The 16,130-nt window shown below is 39.8% G+C and overlaps 1 protein-coding gene across 1 annotated transcript in view; it reads left to right on the forward strand.

Annotated features, from left to right (window-relative positions):
• The first annotated feature begins 10,357 nt into the window (after window positions 1–10,357).
• Window positions 10,358–16,130, forward strand: part of LOC121895711 (leucine-rich repeat-containing G-protein coupled receptor 6) — a 41,447-nt gene continuing 35,674 nt past the window's right edge. Inside the window, exon 1 of the mRNA XM_042409133.1 lies at window positions 10,358–10,551. Within this exon, the coding sequence (XP_042265067.1) occupies window positions 10,358–10,551 (194 nt within the window). The remainder of the gene's footprint in view (window positions 10,552–16,130) is intronic.

The raw sequence follows: 16,130 nt of genomic DNA on the forward strand, positions 1-16,130 counted from the left end.
TTTTTTTTATGTCCGCAACCCTGTTGATTATGCTGCTGCCTGTCTTGGCCAGGACGCTCTTGTAAAATAGATTTTTAATCTCAATGAGACTTTTTCTGGTTAAATTAAAGTTAAATGAATAAAATAAGTAGATAAACAGATGATTATAGGCCTTCTTTACAGCAGACATTTGGACTTTTCATAATAGAAATTCAGTTGTAATTTAATCCATCATTAACTTTATTATTTACACCTGAGCTTTTCCTACTGTGAAAAAAGGCCTATTGGATTGCTACCCTGTTTATCATCACTGGTTTTGATGGTGATGTCTAAAGGCACCGCTCACCCCTAGTAAACCCACACAGGGGATGATAATTACTTTGGTTGATTAGACCTAATCTCAAGGCTGCGCAGGCGTGTACTCACTGTGCTCGACTGACATCTTCCTGACTTTCCTGTTAGCTTTGTTGGGTGGGACAAATTACACTATTATCATTCAAATTAAATGTACATGGAGTCCTCAGCCTGAGCAGAGGTCTAATAAGGATAACTGAAAACACCTGTGTGGGTGTGCAGAGCCTTTAATAATTAATAGTGAGCAGCACTTTAAGTCACTGTGGATAAGTGTCTCATATCACAAATGTCAGTTATAACTGTAAATGTAATGTTCTTAACAAAATAAGCACTTGGTATATAACAATTTGAGGGGCTCGATCACTGGAATTTGATACTTTTTTTTTTTTTTTTTTTTTAGATTTTTGAGATTTTAAATGAGATTTTTATACTATAATATTAATTTCAGTTTGAAACAATGCAGCTAGAAATGCTCAAATCTCACCAACTAATTAAGTATTCAGCATTTGAGGTGGCAGACGCTTTATAAAACGTGATAGGTTAATCTTGTTGGAATTCAAGGACCTGCTATATCTACAGTATCAGTGTCCAGTGTGACTGTCTTTCCTGTGAGAACTTGGTTTTAAAAGCATATTTCATTGAAAACATCCAGAAAGAACACCAATCTTAGCTTGTGCCATTGTATCTAAAGCAAGTTTATGAAAACTGTTCAAGCCATAGCACTAGATATATATACGTTTAAAAAAAATCTCTCAGGCAGGCAACAATGATATGGGAGCTTTAACAGTTTTTCAGTGAGACAAAAGGGTTGTCGCCATCAGCTGGTTGGGTCTTCCTGACCTGCTGCAGTGTTGCTGTTCTGTCTGTTGGCTGAAGATGGCGCCATTTCATCAGCTAAGTTAAAATTCAACTTTGGCTCCCCTAAAGAGCAGTTCCCATAATGTAATGGTATGATTTAATAAGATTATTGTAATCAGGCTTTCAGTGATGATAAGTTTCATACTTCCCAGGTGCCTCATGTTTGTTTTAATATGTGTAATCTTTCAACTGCTGCTCAGTACTTGTCAGATGACTGGAATTCTGTGAGGCTCATGTGAAACCTACAATAAGACTCCTTTCTTCTTCTCTCACTATATTGTGTTGCGTCTCCTGCCAGTCCTATCTAGGTTCTGCATGGATGCGACTCTATGGAGACAGTCCAATACTTTCAGTCACTGTTAACATTCCACATCAGTCTCCTTCCACACTGACATGGCTGATACGATCATGCTGAAGTGGGTAAGAACCACAAAGACGGCACAAACATTCATCACACACACACACACGAGTGCACAAGTTCAAATGAACACACATATACACAGACACACACATTGCTGCAGACATGAACTTGCATACAGGGGTGTGATTAGGCTGTCTTTGGCACATTAATCACCACATTTCTATTTCTAGGTCAATCAACTTTTTATAGATCATATTTACAAACACACACACACACATACACACTTGTGAACTCACTCAAAAACACACACCCTCTGATTGCAGCGCCAGTGGCGTCGCTCAGAATAGCATCAAACAGACTGGAGTGTCTCTCTCTCTTCAGCTGTGTACAGGTATAGACCTGTCTACTTTAGTCAGCCTATTTCACCATATTAACCCTCGTATATCACACTGTCACTGCAGAGAAAACAAGTAGAACAGAGATCACACACACACACGAAATAGCTTTGTCCGGGTACAACAGAGTCATCTCAATGTCAAGGAAAGTGTTTGGATGTGGTGCATTTAAAGTAATCTGTCCTGTTAAGATCACAAGCATTTTTTTCAATATGTCATTTAGTCAACATGAGCATGCTTGCAAACATAGTTCACTCTGGATGTAATCTAATGTACAGATATGTTGTTTGATGTGTCAATAAAAATCTCTTGGCTGGTATTATCTTGGTGTGCAATATTATCTCAATAATTACTGAAATAATAAGAAAGTCCTTCAACAATATTACGACACACTAAAGAAACACTTGACTGCGCAGTGTGTGGTTACAGAGATGTTTTCACTTTGTTTCATTGCTGCTTTTGGCTGCCACTTCTTCAACAATAGTTATTCATCAGCAGCTTCTTCAAAACAGGAGTATCTCCATACAGATACAGATGCAATCCTCACTGATGGGAGACATATGCTTATTTGTCTCTTTTTCTGTCAGCGCTGATAAGACTTTGCTTTCCTCACCTGCTCCTGTGTACAGCGGAAAGTCTGCGGTGTAGAAGGGGCTCCCTCTTATGTTTGTTGTTAGTTATTACAATAATGAGAGTAAAAAAATATTAAAGCAATACTATAACATTTTGTAATTTTTACTGACATGTTAAGTTATATCTATTATTGTCACATTTTTTTTAGTGTGTTTAACTTTTGTCAGTATTCTTTCATCAGTAAGTTATGCTACCAGTACAGCTACTATTCTTAGTTTAGTTCATTATATTTATTTGTCAGGTTCCATGTACAAAAAACATTAATCTCACATAAGAGATGTATTATACCAGTTTAGCTAGTTGCTAAATGTTGTATATTGATATTATGTGTTATGTAAGAAAGGACAGGGCAGACTGTTCTTCCTCAGGAAGCTGCGCTCCTTTAACAAGTGCAAAAAGCTACCTTTACCAATCTGAGGTAGCGAGTGCGCTGTTCTTTGCAGTTGCGTGCTGGGGAGCAGGAATCAAGGCCAATGATGCCAGCAAACTTAATAAATCAGGTCAGGAAGGCCAAATCTGTGGTTTGGCTGGAACTGGACAGTATGGAGGCAGTGGCAGACAGGAGGACGAGGGACAAGATCAGTGCCATCTAGGGCTGGAACGACGACGATTACCTTGATTACGTTAATACGTATATTTGTGTGGAATGCGTTGATGCGTTGCACTGTTTACATTCATCCCCAATTATGGTGGCTCCTGAACCTGATTGTCAAAAGTGCAGGAATTCTTTAAATAGAGATGTAATAAAATGGTGTTCTGCACTTTTTGTAAAACTGAAATGGACTACCACAGCAGCACAACTGCTATGCATGAGCATCTCTACAGAAAACATCCTGGGGCTCCCACACCTCAAAACGTTTGTCTGATTGTTCGGTGGTAGCCAGTGCCCGGGAGTTGTTGCATCCTAATCTGTTGTGTTTTGGACAAGAATTCAATGCAGAGCAGATGCTAATGGCTAGTATGACAATGCTGCTGTTGAGCCCATTTGCAAGTCGTAAACAGTTTGTTTATGCTCATATAGACCTATAAAACTAAACAGTGTAGATTTCCATTTAACATTACGCTGTAAGTAAGTAAGTAACCTTTTGCAGATAAATAATACAAGTGCATTTCTGATTACAATCAGCCAATAACCATTGATGTAAATCATACTCAACACTATCTATGGTAGTTAATGGCAGAATATAGTTCACAACACCTTTTGCAATTAGGCCTACACTGCATAAATCTTAACTTCTGTGATGAATAGTATCATTAGGTAAAAGTTAAAGTTTGAAATGGTTCCCTTATTCACAGATTTCATGTTAAAATATGTCAGTGATTTTATTTTGTGTCTTTTTATGCCTCAGGAAGACGCAAAGCTGTGTGCAAGTTTTTTTTCCATAAAAACGATGTTGCTGTATGCATGGCCCACGTTTGGAAATTTCCATTAGTAAAATAAGTATTTTTATGAGAAAATGCTTGAATAAAAGGTTGAAAGATTAATGGTAGAAGTTCTAGTAATTATTTATCGGTTTAACCAGTGGATTAATCGACTAATCAGAAAATAACTGATAGAATAATCGAAAAAATAATTGTTAGATTAATCGAGTAATTGAAAAAATAACCAATGGATTTATTGATAAAAAAATAGTTACTTGCAGCCTTAGTGTCATCCTCGACAACCCCTCTCACCCACTCTGTAGTGAACTGTGGTAAATGGGCAGCTCACTCAGTCACTGACTAATTCCACCCAAGAGGAAGACAGAGCGCTTCAGTCACTCATTTGTGCCCACTGCCATCAGACTGTATAACAAGAACTGTGACAACAGGGTAAACAGCTGTGAAGGCCCAAAACCACCATCTCTATCCCCAAACACACATTCCTCCATCCCAACTATATGTCTGCATATGTGTATGTATGTATATATGGGGGATGTATTGAACCAATTTACTAGCTAAACTGGTACAATACATCTCTTCTCCTTAAGTGAGATTATACATATATATATATATATATATAACACGACTGCATGCATATTTATTTTGTATTCATTACTTCAGCTATGTAACACATACATATATAACTTTAGCTACATCTACCATTATTTCTGCATATATTTTGCACACCTTTTCAATTTTTACAACCTAGGTCAGGTTATGCATAAAGCCTAAGTACTGTAACATTTATAAGGTATATAATGTATAGTATGTTGTGTGTTATTACAATTATATTATATGCGTTTATTACTCCTAGTTCTTATCTGTTTCCTTGTTTCCTGCACTGTTATAACATGCAAATTTCCCCTCGGGGGAATCAATAAAGTCTTATCTTATCTTATGTTAATATACTTCCATATTAAACTAATAAAGATATCAAACTATGCCTGATAATAAAGCTCTGAAAATTTTAATAATTTAATTATATCTGAACATGTGTCCTGTGTATGACATTTTAAATGGCTTTGTCCCTCCATCTGACATTGTTCACTTTTGTATACAGTGTAAAATTCTCAAGAATGTCGTCCATAAGAGATTGTACCGTACTCTTTTGTCACACAGCATTTGTGTAGTCAGCATTCTCTATGAAAGCTACAACTCAGTGAAACCAGACAACAGAAAGACTCACAGTTCTGTCAGTGGCTTTTAAGTCAAATTGAAAAGTCTGCTGTTGTGACTGTTTTTGCTTTGTGTACAAATATCCTTGCTTTTAATTTATCTAACATACACTTTTTGCCAGTATGGTTTGTGTGACGTATTGTTGAGTGTAATTTTTTTTTATGCATATGATCCAGTATGTTTAGTGCTGTTGGCTGCAGATGAAACAATACATCAAATGGTAACATTTATATCTAATATTTTACAAGTTCCCCTACAAATAAATGAAATAAATAAATAAACATATAATTCCCACTGCTGGAATAAAGTATCTATAACTGTGAACTGTGATGTAGTTTATCTGGATTATTATAAAAGACACAATGCTGCTGAACTTTGTGCTTATAACTAAATTAGAGTTTTTACATCTGACTCATTCATTTGAAGTAAGGCATTAAAAAGAAACGCTTCGTCAATAAAAGTTCTTAAGTTTTACATAACAGAATGATGACACAAACCACCAGCCCTCCAGCTGAGGTGAAGAGCTCAACACCCCAACCTGTGATGGAGTGCTGTGCTGAACTCCATGGCTAACCACATCCCTAGAGGCCTACAATCGTCCCACACAAACACACAGGAAAATACTTCCACCCCTCCAGTGTTTTGCGTGCTCGCTAGCACCCCCTCCCCCCACTGCCCCACCCTTGCATCCTCAACCCCTTACCTCATCCCCCTTCCTCCATCCCTCTTTCTTTCATTCATTCCTTTCCTTTGTACTGTGAGATGCAAAGAGGAAGAGAGGGACGGGGGGGGGGACGGGGGGGGGGGGGTCTGGAGGGAGGGAAGGAGAGGGACCTTTTGTTGGCTTTCAGGTGGTTTCACATGAAAAGCCAGTGAACACACCTAGGTTGCCGCCACCAGCGACCCACGGCGTCTCACTTGCTTCCGCTGAGTATACCTGAGTTAGCCTTCAATTGCCTCTGTACGGCCCAGGCATGCACAAATACAGACACAGGCAAATGTGTCTATAGACATGTGCACACAGGTGCACGCAACACACACACACACACACACACACACACACACACACACACTCCCGTTGACTTTTGGTCTGAAATTTAGTTTGGATGTGCAGGAGATGGGGAGGAGGTTTTCTGGCGAATGGAGAGAGTGGGTGGGGCAGAGGAGTTGGGTGAGGAGGGTGAGGTGGGATGGAGTGTGTGTGTGTTGGGGGAGTGGGGGGCTGATTGCACGGCTACTCTCTCTGTTCTCTCCCTGAATGGACTCTTCTTGCTGCAAGGAGCTCAGGTAGCCTTGTGTGTGTGTGTATGTGTGTGTGTATGCGTGTGTTTTATTCCCAGGTAGACCACAGTGAGTGCTCTCAAGTTAGTGTCAGGTGTCAGGTAGCTACTTGTCTTTGTGTCTTCAAGGCTGCCGTTGCTTGGATAGTGTTTACAGCCCAGAGAGCATGGCGGAGAGAGAGAGGGAGGATGGGGGAGGAGAAGGGAGGGAGCGCTGGCTTTGATCTGATGTAGACTGTTTGATAGCGTGTGTGTGAGTGTGAGCGAGTGAAAGAGAGAAAAGAGAGAGAAAGGGAATAAGAGTGCACGCATACTTTTTCAAATGCATGTACAAATGTCTGTCCACATGCTAACAACTGTGTGTTTGTTTGAGGCATTCGTTCAACCCAGAGCCGAATCGGTATCTAAAAAATTTGTGATTTGCACATTATTAACACACAGAGCTCATTAATCTAATACTGACATATACACAAGGGCCGCCATCAGTCCAAGCAGTAGATTTATCACACACCAAATGCATCATACAGACATAGGTAATAGCCAAGATACAGTAGCTGAGATGTGCCAATCTGGAATGAAATAAAAATGGTGCTTTTGTGAAAGAGTTTTCATGCTGGGAAATAGGACAGTGGCATATCCTGATGAGTTGTCAAGACACTGCTGTTGTTTGTTGCCCTTAACACTACTGGCATTAGCATTTTGGTAAGTTGAAAAGCAAGTATTTCTAAGCTGCCACTCTCTGTTGACAACTAAGTGACATTGCACGTGATCTGTCTAGTCATATACATCAGATAAAGCTATAGAGAACGTTATCCTGCTGTATGCTGAATGATTTATCTTCACATACATCACAGTGTAGGTCAAACATCCTTAAAGAAGCATTTCCCCTCTCTGTTTGAGAGTGAAATCAGCTGCTACAGTGTTCAACAGATATGAGGATCTGCACACTCCTTCATAGCAGAGGAATGAATCACACTGACTCACATTTGACCTTTCACACATCAATCACAACCGTGTCAAAACAGGTGCAATGTGAACAAATACGCAGCTTACTTCTGTAATGGTAAAAGAGCTCCATGCGTGGTTGTGTACAGTACAAATCTGTGATTGAAGAGAAGAGAAATAGACCAAAAAGAGAGAGCGAGAGACAGACAGAGAGACGGGCAGCAGACCAGACATGCATGTTTTTACAGTATGTGTGTTTTAGGGCTCCCCCGAGGCCAGACAATTAAAGAGCATTTAAAAAGATGACAGAGTTCAGCGCGCAAGAAGGGGGTGAGGCGAAGAGCCCGGGGAGTGGAAGAGTTTGCAGGTGTATGAAGAGCATGTGCATGTTTTTGTGTATGTGCGTGTGTGCCCATGGGAAAGAGTGTGTGTGCTGTACGTGGGTGTACTATAAGATCACGCAAGGCGCTCCTGTGAATTATGTGTAAATCTGCCTACAGAATGTGCATTGAGATAATTGCCCGTTCCGAGTAAAAAAAAATACCATAAAACATCACTTGATAACTCTTCACTCAGCATTTTTAAACTGTCAATAGACAAAGGGAGCAACAACAGACATTCCACTACAAAGACGAAGAAAAGCTAGAACAGAGAGAGAGAGAGAGCATGAGAGAGAGAGAGAGAGACTATGTGAAGAACAACTCTGAAAGAGTTTTTGTAGGGCCATAACAAAGGCCCCTCAGAAAACACAGTGGCATAGGAATGTTAATTAATTAATGAGAAACTATTCAGCCTACAGAGAATGGTGGAGAAAGAAAGACAGAAAAGGAGAGAGACAGAGAGACGGGTCGGAGGGGTAGACAAACTCGAAATGGGTGCAAGGCCATTTAACTGTGTAGCTCTATCTTTCAAATAGCATGTTGTGAACTTATTCTAGGTTCAGTTTCTATGCAAAGCTTGCACATGAATGATGTTTTACTTGGCTGTGCATGTGTGTGCATGTAACATACTGTCACTGCTGAATGAAAGCCTCAGTTCCTCAAGCCTCAGCTTTCCAGGAACTAAGAAAACAGCGTTGTTTCCACATTGACTTCCATGCATTTTTGAATTAATTTAGTGTGGTTTGAAAAGATTTTAAGAGCCCAAATGGTTGGCATATTTTATCAACTCATGGTTGACCATGTAATCCCTCTAGTACAACATGAAAATCACCAAAACTGGAATCATTAGGTGTGAATTAACCGAAAATAGAGTTATGAGATGTGATTTAATGCTAACCCAATCTAGGATTGCCGCAAATTCCTCAAATCTATTGTCAGCATTAGTTGGTGCGCTGTTTTTTGTATATTTTCTTCTATTGGAATAGTTCTCTATCTCCCCTCCTTACTGCGGCTTATTACTGGTTTGTTCTTGCGGCTGGGAGATACGCCTGAAATTTAACAAAAGGACAGAATAGAGACGCCACAGCTTTTAAATTGCATGCCGGTTTTTCTCTCTTTGATTTGTCATAATTATAGAATGCATCATTAGGCGGTTATGCAACATCCTGTGCAGGTGTACAGTATGTATTCTGTTGGAGTTTAACAGCTGCTGTATACTCACTCATTTTTCCTCAGCAGAAAAGCAGTTTTCTTTTTCAAAACTAAGTTTACACAAACTAGAATGATGTGTTCTAATAAAAGATAGGGGGTTCAGATGAGATTATGTTCAAGACTCTGTGGAAAAACTGCGAGTGAGCACAGATAGGCTTTTGCCCGAGGCAACTGACACTTCACAAATCCACACTCTTCTCTCTATGGACTGGAGTGCGTGTATGTGAAATGGATACGCAAGCTCCTTTGCGCTGGTCACCCATAATCTGTTATTTTCTATGGGTGTCCAAGTGCGTGTGTGCATGCATGCTTGCGGTGCTTTCTGTGAGTGTACGATCACGACATTCCAGCAGCAGAAACCTGAGAAGGTGTGACTTACGAGACACTGGATTCTGCTCTTTCTGGGGACTAAGGGGTGCTGAAGTGTCAGAATTCCAATTTCCTCCAAACAGTCACTCCCAGTCACACACTCTGACCCTCTGCATTTCTCTCACACAGCCAAACACACTCTACTGCCTTCATTCTTACCCTCTAGAGCTTTTTTTTCCCCTTCTTTCTCTTTCAGCTGTAAACACTGTCTCTCATTTTCTCTCAGTTCCATTCATAAGATCCCACACGGAGAAATCTTGTCCCACACCACAGTACTGTATTGCCCCCTACCCCCCCTTTCCCTTTCTCAAACTAAACACCCACTCTTTCTCTTCACATTGAGCTTCTAAGCAAAATAAAACAGGGGGAAAGGAAGAGAGAGGGAGAAAGAGAGGGAAGAGTTTGAGAATCGCGGGCCCCTCCCACTTTCCGGAGATGCTCCAGCCCATCCCTAAATTGTGGGCCAATGAGGGTAGCTCATTCACAACTCATGCGCTCCTTCTACAATAGGTAAGGAGAGAGAGACAGAGAGAGCAAGAGATATATACAAGGAGAGAGAGAGAGAGAGAGGGAGAAAGAGTGACTGTGTTTGGGGGAGAAAGACGATGAGAAAGTAGAGGGCAGAGTGAGAGGGAAGACAAGAAAGAGGGGAAAGAAGTAACAACAAAGTTAACCCCTGGGAATGAAGTGGTGACTGAGAGACAGAGAGGGGAAAGACAGACAGTTAAAAGCAGATAAAAAGGGATGAAGAGGTAGAACTTGTGACAAGTGTGGACAACCTGCACTGAAGAAAAAGGCAGTAAAGGGCTTTTGAACTGAGACAGAGGAGAATTTATAAAAGAGAAGAAGCTCTGGGACTTCCTCACTTTGTCACAGCTGACACTTCAAACATCAGAAAGGACAGAAGAGAGTGTGACGAGACAGGAATCCATACAGGTGTAGATGCAGACAGGTGGACAGTCAGACATGTTGCCTGTACTTCTGATTCTCTGCATGGCTGGAGGAGTTTGGGGGTCCGCCCCCGGAGTGTGGGGGTACGGAAGGATCCAGGACAGGCAGGGACCGGCGGCACTGCTGTGCCCGTCTCCGTGCCAGTGTGAGGAAGATGGGATCTTTGTCATGGTGGACTGCTCGGAGTTGGGACTATCGTCTGTGCCAGCCAACATCAGCCCTCTCACCACTTACCTGTGAGTAAAACGTGTTACAGTTAAAACATAAAGTTCTTGGGTGTGTTATCTTCTCCTACTTTCACTTTAACCTCTCCACCTCCAGGCCTCTTACTGCTTCCTTGACCTCACTCATCCTTTTCCTGTCTTTCCACCTTGTATCTCATCCCAAACCCTTCTCCTTGATCCCCAAACTTCTTCACTTCCTCTCCCCTGCACCATGGTTAAGTGCCATTTTCATTGTAAATCCTAATTGTTATTCTTGTGGATGAAAAACCTGCTGAATTGTAGCTGAGATTTCAACATTTTTTTAAAAAATAGAGCATTAAGCAACAGTCGGTTGGATGTGCAACCAGGAAACAGCAGCATAACCCGCATGTAGATAGAAACGGACAGGGCCAAGTGGGAACGTGTGTGTATGTGTGTGTGTGTGTGTGAGAGAGAGAGATAGAGTGTGTGTGCGTGTGTGTGTTTTGACCACTAAGGCAAAATTACTGGACCTTTTCTTTCAGTGTCAGGTTTCCGAGCGCCAACTGGAGATCCAGCGTGAGAGTGTGTGTGCACATGTGTGTGCTTTGTGTATATGTATGTAAGTGTATTTTTTTGTGTGTATATATATATGTGTGTGTGTGTGTGTGTGTGCATGAAAGCTGGAAGCACATGACACAAACATTTGTTTTTGTGAATGAGGAAGTGTTTGAACACAGATGGCTAAATATGTTTGAGGTTTAATCAGTTTTCTGCCACCACTCCGCATCACACTGTTCTGTGACACCGAAACTCAAGGGTTAAATGGATAGAAATCGTTAGTATGTAACCTGGAAATAACTAGTGTCATTTTCTATTTTCTTTTGTTTGAAAACCTGACAAAATGACCTCTTTGAATGACTTAATTTTGCAAAGGCTGAAGACAAGTCAACATAATTTTAAATTATGATTTGTGAGCATGTGTTTGAAAGGTCGGCTAGAGCACATGGCATATAGTGTAAATACCACTAAAAACACGATTATTCACAATATTCATCAAAAGTTTTTACCACCAGGAATGAGAGTAGCTTTAGACCTATATTATGCAAAAGACAGGAGATCTGAGCACTTTCTTACACCACCCTGCTGTGGCTAACAGCCATAGACCGTAATCTATGCTTACAGCCAGATATTTCAAATTGCTTTGCTGCGTAAGCCTCTGAGGACAGATTAGAGACACTCTGTGATAACTGATATTGAAGTGATAGAAGTCAAATCCAGGAAACAGGGTGTGATAGAGCAGTTGCTCACCAGAGGATCTACAAGTATTATAACAGGGGAGGGACAGATTTCAAGGGAATGAGGAAAGATCAACAGTTTATGTAGCAAACGACTCTAAAGGAGACACATAAAAGACAACTCTATTTGAATAATGCCCAACTTTTGGGCTGTCATGGGAGCCTGCGACAGCCAGATTTCACTGTGTTCATTTGAAAGTTAAAACACATGTATTTGTTTATTTGTTCAAGTGGATCCCCATTACTATTACTATCCCCATTTCTGTAAGGGTAGCAACTATTCCTCCTGGGGTGTATACATAAAAATCAACATAAAACATACATGAACACTTAACAACAATACCCAAAACCTAGATTCCCTCACACCCACCCAGCACCCCCAGATCACCGCTTAAACACACAGAACCCTCTCAGCTTCAAAGGTAGGGCTGAGTGATATGGACACAATCAAATATCACAATATTTTGACCAAATATCTCAATATCGATATTTCAACAATATTGTAGGGATGACTATTGGTGCTTTCAAAAAATATTTACACAATGAGATTTTAGATAAACAATCATTAGTAATATGGATACAATGACCAGATGGGTAAGGCATATAATAAAAAATTATTAAATAATAGATGGCAAAAAATAGAACAATTGGACAGTCTGGTAAGTTCAGAAAATTACATCAGTCCACTGTATGCAGCCTTTAAAACCAGAGAAGACAGCATCCGTGCCAAATCACGATATTACGAGAGATATATTCAAACAATATATTGCCCAGCCATACTCAGAAGAAAAATATACCAACAATAATGATAATGATAATAACTCTAACATTAAACAGAAAAAACAAAATAAAGAAAAAATAGAATTAAACAAAACTCCCAGAGAGGAAAGCACTAAACAAATAGAAAACAAATAAAACAGAACCAACTAAACCAAACAAAACAAGATCTCTGGGAAGGTCCACAACAAGACAACAATAATACCCAGAGTCATATACCAGAATACAGTTGACGCTTTGCTAGTTGATTTTTTTAGGGAAAATGGTAGCATATTTCAATGAATTGTAGCTCTGTGCAAAACTGTTCTCTGCATTGCACAAGTTCTAGGTGCAGGAACTACTACATGACTGTGGCTGTCATTGATAGATGAAATCTTTAAATGTGAGCTTTTAGGCTTGGCCATAGTACAAATATAACAAAAGAAAACTAGGGGATTGCTTAAAAATCTGTCCTCAACTTTTAGCTAGGAGAGAGCTTCATGCATGCCCTCTACACTCACCCTGGATGAACAGTGAAGAGATAGATGTGCAGCTTTGTTCTGCACAAGTTGAAGCTTGTGCAAATCTTTTTTAGTTGCACTTGACCAAACTACTGAACAGTAGTCAAGATGAGACAAAACCAGTGATTGTATAATCTGTCTGGCTGAGTGATCAGTCAGAAAATAGGCACACCCCTGATGACAGACACTGCTCTACCCATTTTGGCTACAATCCTATCAATATGACAAGACCAGGTAAGCTGCTCATCCAGGGCGACACCTAAAAGCTTTACTTCAGGGACCTGCTCCAAAGCTATACCTTTCACTGAGAGGGAGAGAAGCAACTCACTCCTCAATGCATGATTCAAATCAAAGATAACACACTTTGTTTTAGATACATTTAGCACAAGCTTGTTTTTTTCTACCCAATTTGACACACATTCAAGTTCATTTTGCAGAACATCATTTAGACCGTTATAGATGACTTATTTAACACAAGGGGTAGGTCATTGGTAAAAATTGAGAAGAGGAGAGGACCAAAGCAGCTACCCTGGGGAACCCCAAACTCAAGCTTTCTTGTAGCTGAAAAACTCCCATTAAAGTACACACTGTGACTGTTAGTCAAGTAACCTTTCATCCAGCTGACAGCCTTTTCACTGAAACCAAATGCCAAATGTTTTTTTAGCATTAGTTCATAGTCAATTACATCAAAAGCAGCACTAAAGTCAAGCAAGACAGCTCCAACAATTTTTTTTATCATCTATTTGACTCAGCCAGTCATCCGTCATCTGTGTTAAGGCAGTAAAGGTTGAGTGGCCATCTTTATAGGCATGCTGAAACTCAGGATCAAGGCCACTGACAGAGAAATAGTTTAAAATTTGAGAGAAGACTAGTCTCTCTGTAAGTTTACTAAAAGCAGGAAGAATACTAATAAGTCTGCTGTTCACCCCACTGAAGGCAATCCTGCTGTTCTTAGATATTGGAATGATTTTGGCAACTTTCCATGCTTGAGGGAAAATATTTTCCTTCAGGTTAAGGTTAAAAATGTGACATACTGGTTCAGCAATGTAATCAGCTATAATTCTTATTAATTTACCATCAAGGTTATCCAGTCCAGACTGCTTATCGATTTTTTACTGAGATAAGGTTTTTTTTAACCTCCTCTAGTTGTATTGGTTTCAAGTTAAACCTACAATCTTTGTTTTTCATGATAAATTCTTCAGTTAGTTCTACAGACAGTTCAGCATTTGAGTTATTCATATTATGACTGTCAACCTTTTCAATAAAGAAGTCGTTAAAATAATTAGCCATTTCAAGGGGTTTTGTAATGAATGCACCATCTGACTCTATGAAGGATGGGTTATTTGCTTTTGACCTACCTAAAATGATGTTAAAAGTATTTCATAATTTCTTCCCATCATGCTTTAGTTCATGAATCTTGTTTTGATGGAGATATTTTTTTCAGTCTGTTTTTTTTTGATCTCGTTCCTGAGTTGATGGTATTTCTTCCATCGAATAGTCTCCCAGTTTTATTGCAGCACGTTTCAGTTCATCCCGGTCAGCCATGCATGTTTTCAATTCCTCACCGAGCCACGGGGCCAAAGCACTTCTCACAGTGAATTTTTTTGTTGGAGCAACAGTGTGTAACATCTCCAAGAACATACATAGTGCAATATATGTCTTTCACTGTGCATACCCTGTCCCACTGTAGATTTTTTTATATCATTGATCAATTTTTCTTTGCAAAAGGATTTATAAGATCTTTGCAGCACAATCCTTGATCCAGCCTTTGGTCCTTTAGTTTTTCTTGCTATAGCCACTATATTGTGGTCACTAAAACCAACAGGGATAGATATGGCCTTAGAGCAGAGTTCACTGGCATTAGTGTAAATGTGGTCAATGCATGTGGCTGATAAGACTCCAGATATTTTAGAGCTCACCCTGATAGGCATGTTCATCATCTGAGTAAAATTACATACATTCATTACAACTAGTAATCTCCCTTTCAGAGCACAGAACAAAGAAAGCAAGTCAATGTCTAGGACCCCCAGAAAGTACATCTCTCTGTCTGCATCTGTAGTTCATATATCATTAGAGCCAGGGGGTCTGTTGCAACAACCAATAAGTACTGGTTTGATGTGAGGTAGGTGAATTTGAAGCCAAAGGGTTTCTATAACTAGTTTCACCACATCTTTTTTGACCCTAACTAGGATATGGTTTTGTAAATATATGGCAACACCTCCCCCATACTTATTTCTGTCATGTCTGAAAATACTATAAGCAGATATGGCTAATTCAGAGTCATTAGATATCTAAATGTGTTTCTGAAATAGCAATTACATTTATCTATATTATCATTGTTTAGTAGTATCAAGAGATCTTTAAGCTTTAGACTACAGATGTTAAGGTGTGCAATCCTTAAGCCTTTCTTAGGTAAACCCAGAGACATTATTCATACAGTCATATTAAAAACACTATCCACTCGAGTTAAAAGCAAAACAGGTCTGCTCATTTAGCCTGGGTCTGATGCCTGGGCTGAATAACAAGTTTGTCATACCTCAGGCTGGCTTTGCCTCCTTTTTCTCTGGCTTCTCGGAGCTTATGAAGTATGTCTCTCCTCCTTTTTTTCACTATGTCAGAAAAGTCTTCATTGACAAAGATATTAGTTTCTTTTAGCCTTCTCACTACAGAGAGGATGGACTGTCTGTCTTTAAAATGAAGAAATTTAAAAACAATTGGTCTGGGTCTGCCATGTTGATGGAATTGGCCAACTCTGTTTGCACGCTCAATCTCCATGCACTCACTTCTCAGGCCTAGGTTTTTTTCCAGCATGGTTTTGATCTTATTTTCAGAAGTTTCTCAGCTCGCTCCCAGCTCATCAGTGATGCAGTCCACAAGTAAGTTGTTCCTTTTCGACTGATTTTCCATGTAGTCAAATTTAGACATAATCCCATCGATTTCCTCCCGCAACGTGCAGATCTCAGCTTCCATAGCCCGTAGTTTCTTTTCAGTTTCCTTTTCCACTTTTTTTTTAGATCATCAACAAAGCTCTGTGTGAATTGCATGTTTGTTTTCACCT

The sequence above is a fragment of the Thunnus maccoyii genome, chromosome 4 (assembly GCF_910596095.1).
Source record: "Thunnus maccoyii chromosome 4, fThuMac1.1, whole genome shotgun sequence".
NCBI classification, from domain to species: Eukaryota; Metazoa; Chordata; class Actinopteri; order Scombriformes; family Scombridae; genus Thunnus; species Thunnus maccoyii.